The sequence below is a fragment of the Pistacia vera genome, unplaced genomic scaffold (assembly GCF_008641045.1).
Source record: "Pistacia vera cultivar Batoury unplaced genomic scaffold, PisVer_v2 Contig260, whole genome shotgun sequence".
In the NCBI taxonomy this organism is placed as follows: Eukaryota; Viridiplantae; Streptophyta; class Magnoliopsida; order Sapindales; family Anacardiaceae; genus Pistacia; species Pistacia vera.
The window spans coordinates 310,490-332,770 of record NW_022196069.1 but is presented as its reverse complement, the minus strand read 5'-3'; the positions used below and the strand labels follow the sequence as shown (position 1 = coordinate 332,770).

The following is a 22,281-nucleotide window of genomic DNA, read 5'->3' as shown; positions in this document are numbered from 1 at the left end:
GATTGCTTTAAAGTGGAGAGTTGCGGGAGAACTTGGTGGAGGGTATATATGTCTTTGACTGATATTGACTCAGGTGGTTTGGGTTAATTTCCATAACCTCCCCCCCTTACTTTTAGTGTAAAAAGGCAGCTCTAAGTTTGGGAATAATCACTAACATCCCCTATATGTTCCGGCCTTAGGGTCGGGCACTTGCCCAGCCTAAAAAGACCATTTATAAGCTCAATATTCAATTTGTTTATCTGATATGAAAACACAACATATAGTATCGTTAATAATAAGTCATTCATAACTAAATATATTTAAAATGATATTATTGAAATTAAGTGGTACGTCAAGAAAGATCAACAATACCTACGAATAGATAATCACATGCGCTCTTTCATGCATTTTAAACCCTTCTTAGTTTATGTAATACATAATTTTAAACAAGTGTGTATTAGATGGCCTATAAACTGGAGATTGTTTTTGAAGTATTGAGCTTGATTTCGTCCCTAAAATCTAAGGCCCCACTTGATCCAAGACTGAAATTGTGCTATCCAAAGCCGCACAATTTGGTTCACATTTGGCTTGTATCGTATCAACCTAGTCTAATTGATATCCTTATTTATAAGAGGACGATAAGAATAATTCCCAAACCATAGGGAATTCTTTTGTGTTAGAATAAAACCCAGGGGACGTAACAGTAATTTCCCAGGTGGTTTCTGTGTAACGAACGCCGTTTATTTCTCCGTTATTGTGTGTTATGTTGACTAAGACGGTTTCACTTAACGGCGCACGTGGCCGTTTCTCACTCAGGATTTTGACTTAGACATATATGATAAATGCAATGGAATAATGGTCATTATTAATTGATTTTTTGTTAGATTCTGTCCAATTTAAAAAATTAAAAGAAAAAAAAAGGAATATATTTCTTTTTTAATGTTTATATTTTTATCATATAGTTATGACTTGTTAGATACTTAGGGTAGACCATACCATAGTTTTGTAAAATATTTATATTCTTTTTACACATGTCTTGTGATTAAAAATGGAATATTATTGTGTACGGAAAATAAATAGTACCAAGATATTGTCTATTAATAACATTTTTCTTAAGTCATTTTTATAAGATAGTCATATTGAGTATAAACAATACCTACTTAATAATTAGAGAAAATCTAAAATATGTATGCGGGATGTGACAAACTTCCGATTTCTTGTAGAGCCGGTGATGTTATGAGTTTGTATTTAACACAATGTGATGTTAGATGTGACAAATTTTGTGTTTTTTTTCGAAGTTATTACACCGTATTATAGGTTGTTAGCTCACTTTATTATCAATTGTAACAATTTAGACATTATTGGATGGTCGAACCCATTCGAATAATCATAAGCTTAGTTTGATATCAATTGTAGTAGTTCGGGTAACTATGATACAGGTTCTGGGTCATGCACACATATTTATTGTTGAACTTAAGACACCTTTTACACAAAAACACGCTTACGAAGTCGAGAGGACTCAAGATTTGTAAATTGATACAAACTCTTATTTGTTAATTAACGACGTAAGATATGAAAAATCTAGACAATATAATGGACGGTTCTTGATAAATATCTTATAATAATTATTGATTCATTGACTCAATAGTTAGAAGTTGAAGACTTGAAATCATTGTTAAAATATTAGCGACTTTACAAAGCTCAAATTATTATGCAAGTCTTAATCGAGTGACATGTTCAATATCAAAATTTGTATTATAAATAATTGAGTGAATCAAATTGTTAAAATCAAATTATTAGAATTTGACTTATGATAATCATTAAGATGCAATATTATTTTATATAAAATAATGCCTTTTTTGTGAAAATTTTATAAGTCAAACTTTTTTAATAAATACTATTATTTGTTTTTATTTTCTGTTCAGAATGAACAACATCTTTATCGTTTATCCCTTTATCAAATATAAAATTTTAGATAAATAAAGTTCGAATATGTACAATTATTCAAATTAATCATCCTTAATAATTATCGACATTTTTTTTTTCCAATCTTAACTTTTTAATGGATGGGAATATATTTATTTACCCATGTAAATACACGGCATCCTATCTCTCCCTTTATGGTCAGATAACAAACCTTTTAGTCACTGGAATTAGTTATACTCAGAGGGTCTTGTCTTCGAGTCACGAGAAGGGCAATTATCGGGTTTACTTAGAAAACAAATATACCCGCCATCCTAGGTTTATGTTAACAATATTGCTAAAGAAACCCAACAAATCTCTAAGCACATTTAAGTCCAATATTTTTTATTCTTTTGTATGTGGAAAATTTTGTGTGTACTTAGGCATGTGGGAGGTGTATTTAGCATCACTCTTGAAAATCCACCAAGCCCATATTTAAATCTCCTCTCCAAAGTTCACCACAGTAAAGCTCTTTTTATTTGCTATAATCTTTGACATTATCTCTAAATTGTCATGTTCTCATCATAATTATGATCTAAATTATTATGCTCTCAAAATTTGCTTTTCACTTATATTTCTTGATTTGAACGTTTTGAAAATTCTAAAACACACATCACGGACCGACGATATTAAAATTAAAAACATCTGACTTTCACGTTTTAGAATTTTCATGTATCGTATAATATAATTGAAATTTATCGTTTTCACACTATTATTAAACCATTACGCACATGGAATATTTGATTTGGATGACAAAAAATCTCTCAAAACTATTAAAGAATATGATTCTTAATGTTGGGTCCAAAAGGACTGTGGCTGTCATTTTGTTCCTTTGTGGGTCCTTATGTGTCGAATCTCACCAAAATTATTGAGTTAATGTAAAACGACACATTGAAAAGGGAAAAGGATGAAAAATGGGCGGCTATGATCTCACCATGTTAAATCGTATCAACCTTTGAATTTAGATCAGATGATAATTCAGTCCCCACTTTTCTTCTTCTACCAACCCCATTACACAAACATTGGGTCTCACTGACTTTACCCATTTATTGACTTTAATATTCATTGTCATTTGTTAATTTAAAGGGGGCTAGAGTGTAATGTTTAACAAATAAAGGGAACTAGAGTAAAGAGTGAATTTAAGAGGTTATATCTAGGGGGTCAAAGTGTCAAAAGTTCAACAAATGAGGGGGTTAAAAAGTTAAAAACCCTAAAATATTTAGGGATGAAATTAACATATATCAATATAAATTCACAAAACACTTGCAGGCTTGGGTGCTATGCCTGTCGTCACAGCTAGGAGTTTCACACCAAAAAAACTAGCCTGTTAGGTGGAAGGATTACCCCCCTTATAAACCCAAGATCACCCTATTTCCCTTTCGANGCCATCCTAGGTTTATGTTAACAATATTGCTAAAGAAACCCAACAAATCTCTAAGCACATTTAAGTCCAATATTTTTTATTCTTTTGTATGTGGAAAATTTTGTGTGTACTTAGGCATATGGGAGGTGTATTTAGCATCACTCTTGAAAATCCACCAAGCCCATATCTAAATCTCCTCTCCAAAGTTCACCACAGTAAAGCTCTTTTTATTTGCTATAATCTTTGACATTATCTCTAAATTGTCATGTTCTCATCATAATTATGATCTAAATTATTATGCTCTCAAAATTTGCTTTTCACTTATATTTCTTGATTTGAACGTTGTGAAAATTCTAAAACACACATCACGGACCGACGATATTAAAATTAAAAACATCTGACTTTCACGTTTTAGAATTTTCATGTATCGTATAATATAATTGAAATTTATCGTTTTCACACTATTATTAAACCATTACGCACATGGAATATTTGATTTGGATGACAAAAAATCTCTCAAAACTATTAAAGAATATGATTCTTAATGTTGGGTCCAAAAGGACTGTGGCTGTCATTTTGTTCCTTTGTGGGTCCTTATGTGTCGAATCTCACCAAAATTATTGAGTTAATGTAAAACGACACATTGAAAAGGGAAAAGGATGAAAAATGGGCGGCTATGATCTCACCATGTTAAATCGTATCAACCTTTGAATTTAGATCAGATGATAATTCAGTCCCCACTTTTCTTCTTCTACCAACCCCATTACACAAACATTGGGTCTCACTGACTTTACCCATTTATTGACTTTAATATTCATTGTCATTTGTTAATTTAAAGGGGGCTAGAGTGTAATGTTTAACAAATAAAGGGAACTAGAGTAAAGAGTGAATTTAAGAGGTTATATCTAGGGGGTCAAAGTGTCAAAAGTTCAACAAATGAGGGGTAAAAAAGTTAAAAACCTAAAATATTTAGGGACGAAATTAACATATATCAATATAAATTCACAAAACACTTGCAGGCTTGGGTGCTATGCCTGTCGTCACAGCTAGGAGTTTCACACCAAAAAAACTAGCCTGTTAGGTGGAAGGATTACCCCCCTTATAAACCCAAGATCACCCTATTTCCCTTTTGATGTGGGATTTATAACATTCTCCCCCACTCAATCCTATGACGCTCTCCTCATAGGTGGGACCCCCTGACTACTCGTCCACCTTACCCTCGAGTGGACTCACAATCACACTTGGACGCTCTTCTAGGTAGGCGTTTGGCAAGACACCGAAAGGCTGATTATGGTCAATTCTGATACCACTTGTCACCCTTGCATATAACCCTTTTCATGGGCGAACCTCGACGGTACGAGGGAAATTTATTCAAAATAAAATAAAAATTACACCTAACAAGGGGGGACATAATGAACCTTACCCTTGAGATAATGAAATCTATTTACAACGGTAAAAGATTTATGAAAAAGGAAAAAAATGCAAAATGCATGCAATGAACACATTACATATAAGAACACCAAACTAGTGCAGGACTGAAATAAAACAAACCAAATTCTTTCGGCTCACAGTGGCGAAGTCTTCCGAGGCTTGGTCAATGGCTCCAGTTCAGTTGGCAATCCTCCGTTTCCCTTGTATAAGCTTGTGCATTCTTCGATTATAAGATATCTCAAACTCACCATTTTTCTCATATCTTTTGGTAATTTCTTGAGCCTATAGCAGTAAGAGAGATCTAATATTTCCAGATTTATTAGCTTCAATATTGAATTAGGGAGTTTTTTGATCTCATTACAAGAAAGGTCAAGATATCGTAGATATTTCAACCTTCCAATAGAACTTGGTAACTTTTGCAGGTACAAGCAACTCAAATCCAACATACGCAAGCAACTGAAATCCAAAATACGCAAGCACCAAAATTTTGATCCAGCATACGTCAACGTAATTTCATCGCGAAAATTCTCACTATCATACCAGCACAAACAGTAGATAAAGAAGATATTCCTGCAACTGAGATTAGGTCTAATATACCCTGGGGATTTCAGTGGTTTAAATGGAAAAAGCAGAGTTCTTATATGTTTTGCTTTTAGCAACTCCTCTGGAAATTTTTGCGATGGCTGTAAATGGAAACCAAGTGATACATGACGACATCTTTCATTAATATATTTTGTACACGAAGTTGCTATGATGCCCTCACTTCCTATAACTAATTGTGCGAGATCATGCATAAGATCATGCATTTTATACATGGTTTTTCTCGGACTTCGACCAAGATAATGCGTATTATACATGAATATAGCCCTATATTGTGGAGCCACTTGAAAAAATGACCTCGACAATAACTCCATGAAATACTTATTCCCAAGATCCTCCGGGGATTGGTTCTCATTTGATTTTTGAACAAAACCTTGTGCCATCCAAAGATAAATTACTTTCTCTTTTTCAAAGCTATAATCTTTGGGAAACAATGCACAATAAGCAAAACATTGTTTTAAGTATGAAGGGAGATAATCATAACTAAGCTTAAATATTGGTAAAACATCAGTTTCTTCTTGATCAATTTTTGACAATTCGCTGTCCCTGAAATGCAACCAATCATCCACTGCATAGTTATCATAAAGTAAACGTCCTATTGTCTTAATAGCAAGAGGGACTCCTGCACACTTAGCTAAAATCTCCTTCCCAATCGCTATCAGTGTTGAACTTTTTGGCTCTTCCCCTTGTTCAAATGCTATTTGCTTAAACAAAGACCAAGACTTGTCTTTTGGCAGGCCTTGTAAGTGATAACGTCGATCCTTGCTGGTAATCTTAGCAACTTGTTCACTACGAGTAGTCACCAATATCATGCTCCCTTTTGCACCGTTCTTTAACAAATCTTTCAATTCATTCCAACTATTAGGATTTTCATTCCATACATCGTCCAAAACTAGTAGATATTTTTTTCCATTAATTTCTTGGCGAAGTTTTTCTTGCAATTTATCAATTCCAAGGTTTTCAGGCTCTTTAGAGGTTTCGGATTTTATGATCTGTTCTACAATTACTTTCATACTAAAATCATTGGAGACACACACCCACATTTTTAATTCAAATTTTTTTTTTTACATCATCGTCATTGTACACAGATTGAGCAAGTGTGGTCTTTCCTATCCCTCCAATCCCAACTATGGAAATGACTGAAACATTTTCAACATCATCTTCGTCCCTCAATAAATATTGTTTAATTTCATTTCTATCGTGATCCCTCCCAATAACCTTTTCTTCACATACAAAAGAATACGTTTCCCTCTCTGTACGCCCGACTCTCTTTTCCTGACGATGCTCACTAAGGTGAAACTTTCTATCATTCTTGATCTCTTTTAGTTTCTCCCTAATGGTCTTAATTTTACGAGCCATCGTATAACTATATGCAATGTGATTCGATTTGGAGAAGAAAATACGTACCTCTTTCGCAATTGTACACCCACTCATCACCTCTCTTTGCTTAAGTTCAGTTGAGAAATCATCCAACAGGTCATCAGCTTCATTAAATGCATCCTTGAGCTTTTGAAGCCAAACTATCACCTCTTGATTCTTCTTGTTTTGTTCCTCTTCAGCATCTGAAAGCACAGCTCTGATGGTGCTGATGGTCTCTTTGAGTTTATCGAACTCCTCTTTGACACCACATGCTAATCCAATTTCTTTGATAGCTAAGGATCCCAAAACCTGCAAAAGTTTGCCCGCAGTGTTAAACAAAAGCCCCGTCGCCATTGCTAGCTTCTGAAAATCGTTTTGAAGGGGACAAATTAATGAATGATGGTTCTAAGACGACTCAGATTGTGTGCGGTCATGGAACATTAACAATTTTCAGATTTATAAGAGAGGGGGATTCATGCATGGCTTTAAGTAAAGAATATTAAACACATACTTGAGAGCGAAGTAAAGATTACATGTACTAGGCGGAAGAAAGATGATTCCTGATATCAATTTTACATTTGTTCTATTCCATCCTTTTCTTTTCGTAAGAAGAAACAAAATTCCATCATTTTCTTGGAAACAACTCCGGCTTTATCATATGAACCCTTAAATTACCTATAAAAATACAAATTTCTGGGCAATATTAGAGTGTTGAGGTCACAATACCTCCATTTTGAACTCTTGAATTACCTCTCAAAAAGTGTTTGTTATGATACTGGGTCTGGTAACATTAGCAAGACGATATATAGGTTATAATTTTTAACAGTTTCATTATGTTTAACCATGTTTGAATTATCATGTATGGTACTTCAACTATCAATTATATGTGTAGCTACTATATATAAGATGGTTGACACTTAAAACCTTATATGAACCCTTGAATTAATGACCTTCTAAAAGAGTTGTTATGTAGCTCGTTTAATGTCATTGTTCAACAAGTCTATAATATCACAATAGTCCTTTAGGTTGTTTGGCCTCCCATCCTTTCTATAATTTGAGAAAGTTTAGAAGATGGGGTGACACCTCATAAATTAATCGGCTGTATGTATATATATCTGGGCCACCTTACGCGTTGTGATGGCAATGGGCCTGGCCGAGACCGGGTACCCGTTGGCCCAGGCCCAAACCCGACCTCATGACAAAGGCCCAAGCCCGGCTCGGGCCCGTCACGGGTATAATAGGTAAAGCCCAAACCCAGCCCGATGGCTTTTAAATATTAATTTATTTTTGAATACTCATCAAATGGGATGAGATTAGGGTTTGGGAAAAATGGGCATATATATATATATATATATATATAAGATAATCTTGTAATTAAATATATAGTATAAAGATAATTTAGGAAAATTAATACTAAAATTGTCGGGCCGGGCCTGAAGGCATACGGGTCGGGTCTTAAAATCATGCCCAGGCCCAAGTCCAAGCTTGCAAACACAAGGTAAAGCCCAAACTTTTCGAGCCGGGCCGCGCTAGGTACCAGAAAATATCGGGTCCATTGTCATCTCTACTTACGCGTACCTCAATTAATTCTCTGATACCCTAAAGTTGATGATAAGATAAATCTCTTCAGTGATCATCTCTAACAAGGTTTATGAGAATTCAAACTAAAAAATCTATATTAGATTTATTTGTTCTTTTACCATCGTACTACCCAATGATGGATACATAACTTAAAGTTCTTTAACGAATTGTTTGGCCAGTAGTAGCTTGACCAAACCTTGGTCCAGAAGAAGGTAGCCCAATTGCCAGCTCAGCAACAAGAGCAAAACAAAATCCACCGAACATAATGGATGAGACCTTAAATCATGGAGATAGTACCTGATTGAAGAATCTAGTTTGAGTAACTATAACACAAAAGTTAAGGTAAAAAGTTTCAGTATTGATTATTCAACATTCATTTCAAAAAATAAATAGTTGAATGTAATAGGTCATATGACTGATGTTCTGTCGGTAGCTTTAGCTACCGTTTAGTTCTTTCCAAACAAGATTTGCTTAAATAGCATAAGTAAAAACACAATCCGCTTAAATGGCATAGTAAAAATACCAAATTTGTATGGTCAGCAAAAGACGGCGACATACGTGGAGCTGACTCCAGTTTCCACTTCTCAAATTTCTGGTGTGAGGGTGACCCTCTTACCTTTACATAGTCTTCTCTTTCTTGTATTGGCTGATCCCATCATGAGGCAAACTCTGCTTGAAGCAGGTTAGTTTTCCAAATTTTCAGGTAAATTAAGTTTTAGTCACTCTCTATTGACCTTAGCGTCTGTATCTTTTGTCTGAAATTCATGACCTTTTAAACAAATTCTTGGGTTCTGCTTGGTTGCTGAGAAAACACTAGAAACCAAAACTAAAGAAGAAAAAAAATGAAAAATTGATGTGATTTATGCAACTGGGTAATCGTAAAGATTGTGTCTTTTAGCTGAAAGTTTGATTTGTTTAAAGCAAAATCATGGGTTCTGCTTGGTTGCCAAGAAAATACTGGAGAATGAAAAAAAAGGTGAAGATTTTGTGTAATTTTGTATCTGGGTTGTTGTCAAGATTGGTTTGGAGTTAAATTTAGTCTGTGTTGTGTGAAATTTGCGTAGTAGAAGTATTGGCTTTTGTTGACTGGCAGCTAGAAAGTAATAGGTTTTAGTTAGAGTTTATGGAGAGACTAGAGTGGCTGAGAAATTTAACATAATTGTTGTTTCAGAATCAGGGAAGTGTTTTTCTTCACATAGTATTATATTTTCTAAAACTCTTTTTTACTATTCTTATTGACCCATAAATGAATTTCTGTTTGATTTAGAATTTGATTGTGTATCTGGGAGTTGAGTTGTTCTTCAATATTGGATTTTGAGGCAGATAAAGGGTTAAACTTACTATATAGTCTGGATGGTTTTATGGATATTTATCTTCCCAGTTTGTTCTCAGCTTATCTTGAGTTTCTCTGATGTTGATTTGTTAGTAATTAGCTCTTATTTTATGGGAAGTTGACTTACACTAATTAAAACATCACTTAATTGTTTGAATAGTTTACTTCTGGTTTTGGTTTCACTTGTCTACTATTGTTCTACCCGTTCCACTGACTGAAGTTGTTGCGTCTAATCATTTTTAAGACTTTTAGTTTGATAATCTTTTTGAATTTGGAAAGCATCTGTGGTACATAGAGTGATTTGCTTATGATAATAGCAGTTCTGATGTGCAGACTAGATCTATCGTTTATTGTTTTTGATTGTGATCTCATGATTATTGATCTGTATTAGGCGACAGAATGGAGGAGGGATTGCCGGAGGCAGAGCCTTCTGTTTCAACATGGGACAGAATTTCCAACTTAAAGACAATGGCTTGGGAAGCATACAAAAGAAAGCCGATATCTCATTGGATTCTTTTGGCATTGAGCAGTGCAGCAATGCTTGTGGCTTTTCCTGCTTCAAGCCTTCTATCTCGAGTCTACTACAATAATGGCGGCACAAGCAAGTGGATCATTTCGTGGGTGGCGGTGGCTGGATGGCCTTTGACTGCTTTAATCTTACTGCCTACATATTTCTTTCTCAAAACTTATCCCACTCCTCTGGACTTGAAACTCACTCTTTCTTACATTGTTCTGGGTTTCTTGAGTGCTGCTGATAATCTCATGTATGCATATGCCTACGCCTACCTTCCGGCATCAACTGCTGCTCTTATAGCATCATCATCCCTGGTTTTTTCTGCGCTATTTGGATATGCCATTGTGAATAATAAACTGAATGCTTCAATGATAAATGCTCTTGTGATAATCACTGCTGCTATGACCATAATTGCATTGGATTCAGATTCTGATAGATACAGCAATGTCACTGACAAACAATACATCATGGGGTTTGTCTGGGATATCCTGGGATCAGCCCTTCACGGGCTCATTTTTGCTCTTTCGGAGCTTGTATTTGTGAGGTTATTAGGCAGGAGGTCGTTCCATGTTGTATTGGAGCAACAGGTCATGGTTTCTTTATTTGCCTTTGTGTTTACCACCATTGGAATGGTTGTGAGCAAGGATTTTCAGGGGATGAAATCTGAGGCCAAAACATTTGAAGGCGGTGCCAGTGCATATTACCAGGTTCTCATATGGGGTGCAGTCACTTTCCAGTTGGGGATATTGGGAAGCACTGCTGTACTTTTCTTGGCTTCCACTGTAATGGCTGGTGTTCTCAATGCAGTAAGGGTGCCTATCACCAGCATTGCCGCTGTTATACTGTTACACGATCCCATGAGCGGATTCAAGATCCTCTCACTGATTATTACCTTCTGGGGATTTGCTTCCTACATCTATGGCAGTTCTTCAGTGAGTAAATATTCACCCTCATAGTACATTAATAGTCAATTGATTCTTTCTTCTTCCTGTTTTATGAATCTGTATCATGTGGCCTTTCGTACATAAAGACTCAGGTTACCAATTATGTCTTGATCTTATGCTACAATAAGAGGCATAAATGTATGTAGTCTCAATGAAATATTGTACCAATATGTTTCAGAGAAACGATATTTGATTAAACATTTAGAATAAACGGATTTTAGATTGTTTCTATTGCTTTGAGCATCTTTAATAGTAAAAGTCTTCATGGAATAAGCGCATATATGCATGGAGGTCATATCAAAGCGCTGTGACCTGCATACAGGATAAGTGATGTGATGGTATATTGGTATACTAAAATTTGATTTGTTCGAATTAACAGCAAACTTTTTGACATGATTAAGATAACTGAAGTCTGAAGATGGAAAAATTGGACTATCATTTTCCAAGCTCATTATGCTGGAAAGAGATTTAAACACAGGCAAATTCACGCAAAAATATTCCTTTTATGTGATCAACCTGCAGAAACATCAGGCTGTTCTTGTCGAAATGGTATCCTAATGACACTTTAAATTGAGATGTCGGAAATGTGTTTAAAATTGAAAGGAAACCGATAAAATTTAAGGTAGGGCTGACTTCTCATCCAATAACATCTTATTAAATGGGAGAATTACCCCCTCTTATAAATCAATAGACTTGAGCATGCCTAGTCGATGTGTGACTCTAACACTCTCCTTCACGGTCAAGTCCATATGTTGGGTTATACCTATTGATGAAAGTAATTGCTGACTCTAACTCCTCACCCGCTAGTCAAACACTCAGTTTAACTAGGCTTAACTCTGATATTATGATAGAATTTGAGATGAGTCTGACTTTTCATCCAATGAGTCTCACCCAATGAGACCTTATTGGGTGAGGAGTTAAGCCCACCTCAAATTCTATCATGGTATTATAGAATTAAACCCAGTTAGACCATTGGGTGAGGAGTCAGACCCACCTCAAATTCTATCATAAACAAACGAGATACCAGAAGCCTTAAATTGATACACAAAACTCAAACAGCCAACAAAGAGAAGGGTGTAATAGAATAATAAAATATATATAAATCCATCACGTTGTCAACATAAATTCCCTTCATCATGAGATTTGGCAACGCCTATTCTCTTTCCATTTTGTTCATCACAAACCTGAAGAGTTGTAATAAACAGCTAAAATACTATCTTAATAGAAGTTTGTTGTACTCATGGATAGAACAAACTCATGGATAGTAGATAATCTCCACGTTAGCAACATATGTAGAGTTCTCTTTCCATCAGCTATGGCTAATGCCATAGCATCATATTTAATATTCTTACTTCGGACCAATGTCCTTAAGGGCGCAGATCTGCTCCTCTCCCATTGCAGACATAACAGACACCACAAGGTCCTTTCCTTCAGCAAACCCATCTTTAATCTACAAAAGGGGAGAAAAAGTAAATATGAATTTCAAATGGAAAGACAACAAAGAAGAACTCACAAAGTATAAAACATGCTACAAAATACCTGGCTAAGCAGGTTATCATCAGTGGGAAGCCTTAAATCATCCTTGGTGTTCCCGTTTTCAGTAAGAAGACTCACCTACAAGGCACTCAACTCTATTAGTTAATCAATAAGTTTGGCAGAATACAAAGAAAGGTGAAGCTGTCTTCGCTTTGAAATTATAAATTATATTAGTGCAAAGTTTTGAGCAAAATTTGCGGAAATAAATTGCATACACATGCTTTTACACTCCCCAAGGAAACTTTTTTCTTGAGCTTCTCCACGGAGATTCATATATTCCTTCATATCATGAGTAAATGTAAATGCACATAAAATGGAATTTCCCCTATATAGTTCACAGTGATGAAAGTAATATTTACATATAAATTTGAAAAGGGCATTAACAGGAAGAATTAACTAAAATTTAAAATGGGAATTTAAATAATAATTAGCAGTGACAGATGAAGGCACAAACTTCTACTGTTAAAACAGAAAGAATTTCTCAAGTTCACAATTTGGTATTGATCAATAGAATAACTTACAAAACCATCTTCAGAAATATCGATCAACTGATAGTCGGTACGATTAACATGAGGAACCTGTGAAAACAGTCATAAAAATAAATAACACAAACAAACAAATGAGTTCCGTGGAAAATTACAAAGAAGAAGAAACAGAAGAAACGGGATTGACATTACATCACAGTTATGGGATGAAGGAACAATATCTTCAAGCTTCTTCCCGGTAAAGATATCAATTCCCACGAAGTGGCACTTTGCATGTCCATGCTTTCCTGTCTTCGAAGTGGAAACTTCAACCACCTAAATTAAAAAAATAAATAAATAAATAAGGAGAAAAAGATAAATAAACAGATTTCGATATATAAGTAACTTGAATAGATGTCCTCTAATACTGCTCGCTACCCTCCTGGTATTTGTGGTCCTCCTAAAGTTACAAGGCCTTTTGCCAAGTTCCTTCGACAAGATCCTCTTGAACACCCTAGCCTACTTCTTCACTTATGTCGGTACAGAGTACAGTCAATTCATGATAAGGATCTCCCTCCCAAATCAAAGTTTTTTTTCTTCTAAAAAGTCTTAACCTTTTCCACTCTAAAAACAACCATGAGTACAAACCAATTTCTACCCAAGTTCGTGTACTAGTGTTGTCAAAAACACTTCATTACTGCAGTCTCTCACAAAAAAGATAGAGCAAACTAATTACAAAAAACAGTTCAACTATGAATTAACAACCAATAAAGCCAAAAAAAATAAAAAAATAAAAAATAAAGTCAAACTTGTGCATTGTATGAATCCTCATAATTGAAAGCAACAGAACCAAATCACAAAGTTTGGACTTTTATAAGAGCTAGTAGTCCCCATTAAGTTTCAATTACAACCGCTAAAATTACAAAAACACAGACATCTACTTGTTTAGTTTAATTATATAAATTTTTTCAAACGCAAAGACCTTTCACAGAAATTCTAATTCATAACACAAACCAACCAAGCAAATCTAAGAATTGCACCAAATCAACACCAATTCTCATTCAAAGTTCTAAACTTTACTGGTAAAATTAACCCAAAAACTGAAAAATACACAATTATCATAAAAAATAAAAAACAACCCACCAAAGATCTGAGAAAAACAAAACAAACCCAGATGAAAATCCATGAAAAGCAACCTAAAAAACCAAAATCACAGCCAAAAAAAAAAATGGAAAAATAAAAAAGAGATAAGACCTTGCAAGGACGGTTCTTGATGACAATATAACCATTCTTGCGGATGGTTCCAGCTTGTTGAGGGTAAGTTTTGGAGGCTCCAGCATCAGCCTTTGATTCGAAGTGGTGCTCCTCGTCAGACATGGTTGAGTTGAGAGTTCTTCTTCTTCTTCTTGTTTGTTCACTGAATTTGAGTTTTTGTTTTTTATGTGAGTTTAAGGAGGCCGAGTTTCTAGGATGTCACATGCTCTTATTATTATTATTTTCTTTTTTCTTTTTTGTTTTTATCTTTAAATTATTATTATTATTATTGTTTTTTTTTTTTTTTTTAAGAGAAAAAGAGTTTGAGTTGTTTAAGTTTCTTTTTAACCATGGTTAGGTTAACCACGGTTAACGGTATATACTAGAATGATTAGTCTATCTATTCTATTCATAATAACAAATACAAAATTTTATAATTTTCGATTCAAAAGCTCTTAATAAATTTTTACCTTTTATTGTTAATATCATTGGTAGTTAATATTTATTTTTTGACATTATTAGCATCGATAAATATAAAAGTTTCGATTTAAAAAAAAAAATACGATTTTTTTAATGTATTACAAAAAAATATTTATAAGTAAGGGTGTGTACTGTGTAGTAAACATGGTTTTTATTCGATTAGATTAATTTTAACCCAACTCAAATTAATAATAAATTAGTCAAGCCATTTTAATTATGTTACTAAACCAAACCAAGTTAAATCGGGTTGGTTTGATTTTGATTAAATTTGATTTTGATTAATTAGTTTGATTTAATTTTATAGGTAAATTATAGGTCGATTTGAAAGATTTTCTCCATCAATCAAATAATTCTAATATATTGATTAAAATAATAATAATAACAAATAAATAAATAAAAAAGCTAATAAATTCTAGTAATTTTCATGGCTCATATTTTTTTTTCTTTTCATGTTATTATTGATGAAGCATCCGATGCTTAACATAGACAAGAGGGTTTTAATATTAGTCTAAGAATTATACTTTTATTCTTATTCTTAAATTGGAAAGTGGTTGTATGAAACTATTTTTTTAAACTTTTTATTAAATAAAAAAAAAAGTTTCAATTTCAAAGATGCACTGAAAAAAGAAAATCTCACTACTATTATGAGATGAAAATGAAATTTTAACAACACGTAATATAAAATCTGTAATATAATATGAAGCATCATACTTGTAATATTAAACGTTAACTTTACAGTATTCTTTGATAGGTATTTTGAAAGGCAAAGTCTTGTGAAATAAATGGTATGATACTATGAATTTCCGTTTCTTGTATATTCTTATTTTATCAAAATAATATTATATTTCAATTTTATCCTTGAATCATAGAAATGTTACTCTCAATATTGTGGATAGAAAAACCATTTAAATGGAAATACAATTGTAAATAGAAATAAAATTATGAGAATTGAAAAAATGAATCGAAATCGAATGTCCTGTATACTATCTATAAATATAGTGGTGGAAATCAATTCAAATTTATAAGAGAATGTAAAAGTTATTAAACATTTAGGTATTAGGTTCAGTATGGTTAGAAATCACGATTATTTCCACTTTGTTATTTATGTACTGGGTTTATGACTATAGTGGATTTTTTTCATCTGTGGATGTAGGCAGGTTATATCGAATCTTGTAAATATCATGTCTCTTTGTGTGATATGATTTTATTCATATGTTATTAATCTTGAATGTATGTTTTCTGGTCTCGTTTTTTTTCTTTTTTTTTTTACAATTATACTATGCATACTCCAAATTTTTACAAATCAACCTACAACATGATGTGGCGTCTGACGTGGCAGTGTCAATTTATCTGCCACGTCAGTCACTTGCCACATCAGACAACTAAAACAAAAAAAAAAAAAAAATTTCTGAAATTTTTTCGCGCTGGGTTACAGAATGAACTTTTGCCTCCAAAAACTTTGCCTCCCTAATCTTTGCCTCCATAATCTCAATCTTAATAACTTAAAATCTTCTCTCCCAAATCCCAATCTTAATAACCTAAATCTTCTCTCTCAAATCCCAATCTTAATAACCTAAATCTTCTCCCAAATTAAATCATACTCAAAACCCAAATCACCCATCCGAATCTGAGCTTTGAACTGTCGGCTGTGACATCCATTGTTGCCGTCGCATTTGTCTCTGTTGCTGACCAGTGAGAGTTCCTTTTGAGTGGTAAGAGCTTACTCACTCAATGGTCTCTCTTACCTACTTGCTGCTAGTGGGAGAAGTGGAACACAACACTTGCTTGGTGCTTTTGAGTTGAGAACCATGTATAAGTGTGTATAAAGTTTAAGATAAACAATATTATAGTAAAAAGGAGCTTTCTAAATCCAATAAATTGAAGAAATTTTGTGTAAATGTAAAACGGTGAAAGGAACCCCACAATTTGGGGAAGAAAAGGTGAAAAAAAAAANCAGAAATACTATGCATACTGCTGATTTTACTTACCAACCTACGACATGACATGGCGTCTGACGTGGCAGTGCCAATTCATCAGCCACGCCAGATAGTTAAAAAAAAAAAAATCTAAAAAAATTTTGCACTGGGTTTACACTTTACAGAATGAATTTTTGCCTCCAAAAACTTTGTCTCCCTAATCTTTGCCTCTGTAATCTCCATCTTAATAACTTAAAATCTTCTCTCCCAAATCCCAATCTTAATAACCTAAATCTTGTCTCTCAAATCCCAATCTTAATAACCTAAATCTTCTCCCAAATTAAATCATACTCAAAACCCACATCACCCATCTGAATTTGAGCATCTGAACTGCCGGCTGTGACATCCATTGTCGCCGCTGCATTTGTCTCTGTCGTTGACCAGTGAGAGTTCCTTTTGAGTGGTAAGAGCTTACTCACTCAATGGTCTCTCTTACTTACTTGCTGCTGGTGGGAGAAGTGGAGCACAACACTTCCTTGGTGCTTTTGAGTTGAGAACCATGTATAAGTGTGTATAAATTTTATGATAAACAATATTATAGTAAAAAGGAGCTATGTAAATCCAATAAATTGAGGAAATTTTGTGCAAATGTAAAATGGTGAAAGGGAACTGCACAATTTGGGGAAGAAAAGATGAAAATTGGATGACTTGGTGACTGGTTTTAGTAACGCCTGGAACCTTTTTCTTGAGGACTAATAATGTAGTTTTCAGCAAGACACTTAGAAATCTTTTATATTAGTTATCATACTGGCTAAAGTAACCATCTAGACTGTCTTTCCCCAATTTTCAAGAGCACACAAGAAACATCTTTGTTCTGTCATTTTTGTTTCCTTCGATTTAGGTAACTCATAGCAAATATCCTGCTGTAAAGGCACTTGTCTTTTTGCCCCTTATTTCATAAGGATGTTTCTTCCTGTTTTCTACCTTCTTGTTAAAAATTAGTTTCTTGTTATATATCCAGGAGAGATGTTCCTTGGTATCTTACAAAACATTTAGTTCTTACAACTAGGAGGTTAGTTGTTACTACTTTGATTTGATGTGCTAGCTTATATGGTTTGGATTGTTGTGTCTNAGGAATGGACGGCCGTCCCCAATTTTTATAAAAAAATTTTATTCCATTTTACTTATGGACGGGCATCATTTAATTGGGGACCCCATCCCTGGTATATGGACCCCCGTCCATATAATATGGACGGGCGTCCATGTGAGTGAATGACCGTCCAAATTTGATGGACGGTCGTTCACTAGAAAAAAAATTGTTAAAAAAATCTGAGGCGTATTACACGTAGGCCGGTACAATATTTCGGTGCAAAAATCCAAGTGTCCGTAGCATTATTGTTCTATCACGTCTCTCCCATCTTCACAAAAGCTCCATTAATGAAACAAATCCCCAAATATACAAACCCCACAAATTTCTTTCTTCTTCTTCACCTTTCTTCTTTCTTCTTCTTCTCTCTTTTTCTCTTCCTCCTTTTTCTGAACTATCTCTCCTTTCTATCAAACCCACTTTTTCTTGGGTCAGCTTAACTGAAGCCACTTCTTCTCTTTGGATCAAAGAGTGGACCGGCGTCGACCTCAGAACTCCTTGCAACTGAAATAGAAGTCCGAGCTCCAGAATAACTTATCAAATCACCACCTTCTTTTGACCAGAAAAGCCCACCACCCTTGAAGCTAAAAAGAGGCCTGGACCTTGACACATAACCCATAAATCACTTTTCTTATCACATCCACCAACACTTTTGCCAAAATCTTTGTCCCTTTTCTTCCTAAACAACCTTTGTCCTGATCTGGCCAACCACCAATCTTTAAGACATCATGCCATCATCATCATCATCATACTCATAGAATTAAGACCATTTCATCTTAATCTTTTTTTTTTTCCCATTTTTTTCTTGCATAATAGAGAAAAAGAAAAAAAAATTCTGTTAACAAACACCACCAGCAGAGACATAAAGCGGTGCACTGCAGACCCAAACCCACCGCAAGGGTTGAACATCCATGAAGAAAAGGAGAGAAGAAAGAAAGGAAAGAGGAGGAGAAAGGAAGGAGTTGACGAGAAAGAAATGTAGGTTCAGAAGAGAGAGAAAAANTTTTGTATACGCACAAGTTAAATTTAGATGGTTTTGTTTCTATCATGTTTGTTATCTTATAATATTCTAATTCTGGGTATTATAATATAAATGAATCAGGATAATCAGTTTGATGAAGTTGAAGATAGAGGAAGTGCAGATGAGGAATGGGAGCCAAAACCTGGGATGGTTTTTGATTCACTTGATAATCTTCTCCAATACTATAGAAGTTATGGGAATAGAATGGGGTTTGAAGTTATTATAAGATCCTCAAGGAAAGGAGATGATGGAGAGATGACAAACGCAGCACTGGCTTGTTCTTGTATTGGGAAGTCGAGTAGTAACACCCGAAATGCTTTTAAATTATACCCAGTGACAAAGACGGATTGTAAGGCTCGGGTTGGTGCAGCCATACGTGGTAATGGAAAATGGAAAATATGTTCAGTGGGGTTGAATCATAACCATGAGCTTAGTAGCCCAACGAAAACTAGATATTTCAGGAGCAATCTTGGTATACAACCATACTTGAAAAGGAGACTTGCAGTAAATGATACGGCCGGGATTAGGCCGAATAAAAATTTCAATTCCATGTTAGTTGAAGCAGGCAGTCCTGAGAATTTGACTTTCTTGCAAAAAGATTGTAGGAACTATATTGAAAAAGTTAAAAGGATGCGACTTGGTGCCAGGGACGCTTATGCAATCCAAAAATATTTTTTAAAGATGCAAAAAGATAATTCAAATTTCTTTTACATGATGGATTTAGATGAGAAGGGTCAATTACAGAATGTTATATGGGTGGATGCAAGAAGTAGGGCTACATTTAAGGAATTTGGCGACGTTGTCACATTTGACACTACATACTTGACCAACAAGTATGATATGCCATTTGCGGCGTTTGTTGGTGTTGACCATCATGGGCATTCAACACTCTTAGGTTGTGGGTTAATCTCCCATGAGGACACGGAGACTTTTGTTTGGCTTTTTGAATCTTGGCTTGCATGTATGTGGAATTGTGCTCCAAATGCAATAATCACTGATCAAGACAAGGCAATGCAAAATGCAATTGAGATTGTGTTTCCTGCTACACGGCATAGCTGGTGTTTGTGGCATATAATGAAGAAATTACCAGAAAAGTTAAGGGGTTACAGCGAATACGAACGTATTAAGTTTGCTTTGCAAAATGCTGTGTATGATTCATTGACACGTGAGGAGTTCGATCAACGTTGGACTGGATTCATTGATAAATACAACCTTCACAACAATGAGTGGTTACTTGGACTGTATAATGAAAGACAACATTGGGTGCCAGCGTTTGTAAAAGACACCTTTTGGGTAGGTATGTCTACCACTCAATGGAGTGAAAGTACGCATGCATTCTTTGATGGGTATGTAAATTCTAAAACCACTTTGAAACAGTTTGTAGAACAGTATGAGAATGCATTATGTGATAAAGTAGAAAAAGAAAAGGAGGCTGATTTTAGATCATGGAAATCATGGATTCCTTGCATAACCGGTTATCCAATGGAGAAACAATTTCAGGAGGCACACACGACTGCAAAATTCAAAGAGTTTCAGCAAGAGCTTACTACTAAGTTGCATTGTGAGATATCTTCTTTCTGGACCACTGAATCTGAAATAGAATATATTGTAAAGGAAGTTGTCGTGGTTGGGGAGACATGTCGTAGTGTGCTTTTTGTGGTTTGCTATAATGATCATGGTTGTGATGTTCGTTACAACTGTCGATTGTTNCTTATCTGTTTTGACAGTCTTGACATAAGCTGAACAACCCCAGACCTTTAAATAGTTAAGACTATCTGGTTTGCCACACCATACTTCATATGGTCTTTTTTGGATTGATTTAGATGGTGCTCTATTTAAAATATGCACTGCTATTTGTAAGGCATACCCCCACAAGTAAATCGACAAGTCTGTAAAAGTCATCATCAATTGTACCATATCCAATAAAGTACAATTTCTCCTTTCAGATACACCATTGTGTTGTGGTGTAAATGGAGGAGTTAATTGTGATATAATTCCATTTTCTTTTAAGAAATCTTGAAATTCCGTACTTATGAATTCACCTCCATGATCTGATCATAGAATTTTAATACTCTTTCCAGTTTGTTTCTTTACTTCATTCTCGAATTCTTTCAACTTTTCAAAAGATTCTGATTTGATACAAATACCCATACTTGAATAATCATCAGTAAAGGTAATGAAGTAATGAAAACCTGCTCTGGCCATTTCATTATATGGTCCACATACTTCTATACGTATTTATTCCAATAATTCTTTGGCCCTTTCCCCTTTACCCTTAAAGGGTAACTTGGTCATTTTTCCTTGAAAACAAGATTCATAGGTCGAATAGGGTTCTGAACCCAATGAACTTAAAAGTCCACTTTCTCCTAACTAGATTACTCTGTTGTCTCCTATATGACCTAATCTATGATGCTAAAGTAATTTAGGATTAACTTCATTTCCAGTTCGTTTATTAGTTATGGAATTCATTATGCTGTGGCCATTTAATTCTAGCACATGCAAACCATTTGTATTGATAGCTTTTCCAACAAGTTTATTTCCAAAATAAACTAAACATTCATTTCTATTGAACTGCACACCATAACCATATTTACATAATACAGAAAAAAAAAATTATATTTCTAGTGGCTTTTGCAAAATACAAGACATTGCACAAATACAAAAGGTGTCTAGTGGAAGCATCAAACTGCATGTTCCCATGGCTTTGGCAGCAACATTTGCTCCATTCGTCATTCTTAACATGACTTGATCTTTTGCCAGAGCAGAACTATTTTCTAGATCTTGCAAACAAACACAAATGTGTAAAGTAGCAACTGAATCTAATATCCAGGATGAATTATTTGAACTAACATTTAATTCAAATTCAATGACATAGCATTGGGACATACTTAATCCAGTCTTCTCAATGAGAAGAGCTTTAGTCTCCTTAAGACTTTCTAGATAGATAGGACAATTCCTCTTCCAATGCCCTTTTTCTTTGCACCAAAAGCATTGGCCCTTTCTTTAGATTTATTGGCTTGAGGTGCAGTCTTTTTCTTAAACCCCTTTCCCTTGGGTTTTGTTCCCAATTTCTTTTGGAATTTCATTGGGTTTTTTCTTCTTTGTCTTACTGGAAGAAACCATACTAACAACCTCCTACCTTTTTCCTTTTCTTTCTTGATCATAAAACTATTGAATCTCATTCAAGAAATCAAGAAGTTTTCTCTCAAACCTATTGAGATGGTAATTATTGATGAAAGGTGTGAAACTTGAAGGTAGATATTGAAGAACTAAATCCACCTTGAGGGTCTCTGGCATTTCAATTTTCATGGCATGTAATTGCCCCAGAATATTAATCATTTTCATGACATGTTCTTTTGGTGGCATACCGTCTTTCAACTTCATTCCAAATAAAGTT

The 22,281-nt window shown here is 34.6% G+C and overlaps 4 protein-coding genes across 5 annotated transcripts; 2 read left to right on the top strand and 2 right to left on the bottom strand.

Moving 5' to 3' along the window:
- Window positions 1-4,869: 4,869 nt before the first annotated feature.
- Window positions 4,870-6,378, bottom strand: LOC116132786 (putative disease resistance protein RGA3). Its single transcript, XM_031418457.1, has one exon. It carries the CDS (start codon window positions 6,376-6,378, stop codon window positions 4,870-4,872), a length of 1,509 nt encoding a protein of 502 aa, XP_031274317.1.
- Window positions 6,379-8,756: 2,378 nt separating this feature from the next.
- Window positions 8,757-11,297, top strand: LOC116132875 (probable purine permease 5). Of its 2 annotated transcripts, none has more exons than XM_031418556.1 (2): window positions 8,757-8,957; window positions 10,000-11,297. In XM_031418556.1, exons 1-2 carry the CDS (start codon window positions 8,933-8,935, stop codon window positions 11,076-11,078), a joined length of 1,104 nt encoding a protein of 367 aa, XP_031274416.1. In that variant the 5' UTR covers window positions 8,757-8,932; the 3' UTR covers window positions 11,079-11,297. The 2 variants fall into 2 exon arrangements, with proteins under 2 accessions (XP_031274416.1, XP_031274417.1); XM_031418557.1 differs by having other exon boundaries at window positions 8,757-8,978.
- An 846-nt stretch (window positions 11,298-12,143) lies between these two features.
- LOC116132858 (eukaryotic translation initiation factor 5A-2) lies at window positions 12,144-14,540 on the bottom strand. The gene is made up of 5 exons (XM_031418532.1): window positions 14,321-14,540; window positions 13,280-13,402; window positions 13,124-13,180; window positions 12,606-12,680; window positions 12,144-12,516 (listed from the first exon to the last, which is right to left on the bottom strand). The coding sequence occupies exons 1-5, from the start codon at window positions 14,441-14,443 to the stop codon at window positions 12,415-12,417; spliced, it is 480 nt and encodes a 159-aa protein (XP_031274392.1). The 5' UTR covers window positions 14,444-14,540; the 3' UTR covers window positions 12,144-12,414.
- A 4,416-nt stretch (window positions 14,541-18,956) lies between these two features.
- On the top strand, window positions 18,957-20,627 carry LOC116132785 (protein FAR-RED IMPAIRED RESPONSE 1-like). The gene has a single exon (XM_031418456.1). The coding sequence runs from the start codon at window positions 18,957-18,959 to the stop codon at window positions 20,625-20,627; it is 1,671 nt and encodes a 556-aa protein (XP_031274316.1).
- Window positions 20,628-22,281: the final 1,654 nt, after the last annotated feature.

What these genes read in the sequence shown, in the direction of transcription:
- LOC116132875 (XM_031418556.1), top strand. Translation starts at nt 8,933, where the DNA reads ATGAGGCAAACTCTGCTTGAAGCAG. An exon ending in GCAAACTCTGCTTGAAGCAG is followed by an intron (nt 8,958 to 9,999) that starts GTTAGTTTTCCA and finishes GATCTGTATTAG; the next exon opens with GCGACAGAATGGAGGAGGGA.
- LOC116132858 (XM_031418532.1), bottom strand. Translation starts at nt 14,443, where the DNA reads ATGTCTGACGAGGAGCACCACTTCGAATCAAAGGCTGATGCTGGAGCC. An exon ending in TCAAGAACCGTCCTTGCAAG is followed by an intron (nt 13,403 to 14,320) that starts GTCTTATCTCTT and finishes TTTTTAATTTAG; the next exon opens with GTGGTTGAAGTTTCCACTTC. An exon ending in ATGATAACCTGCTTAGCCAG is followed by an intron (nt 12,517 to 12,605) that starts GTATTTTGTAGC and finishes CCCCTTTTGTAG; the next exon opens with ATTAAAGATGGGTTTGCTGA.
- LOC116132786 (XM_031418457.1), bottom strand. Translation starts at nt 6,378, where the DNA reads ATGTGGGTGTGTGTCTCCAATGATTTTAGTATGAAAGTAATTGTAGAA.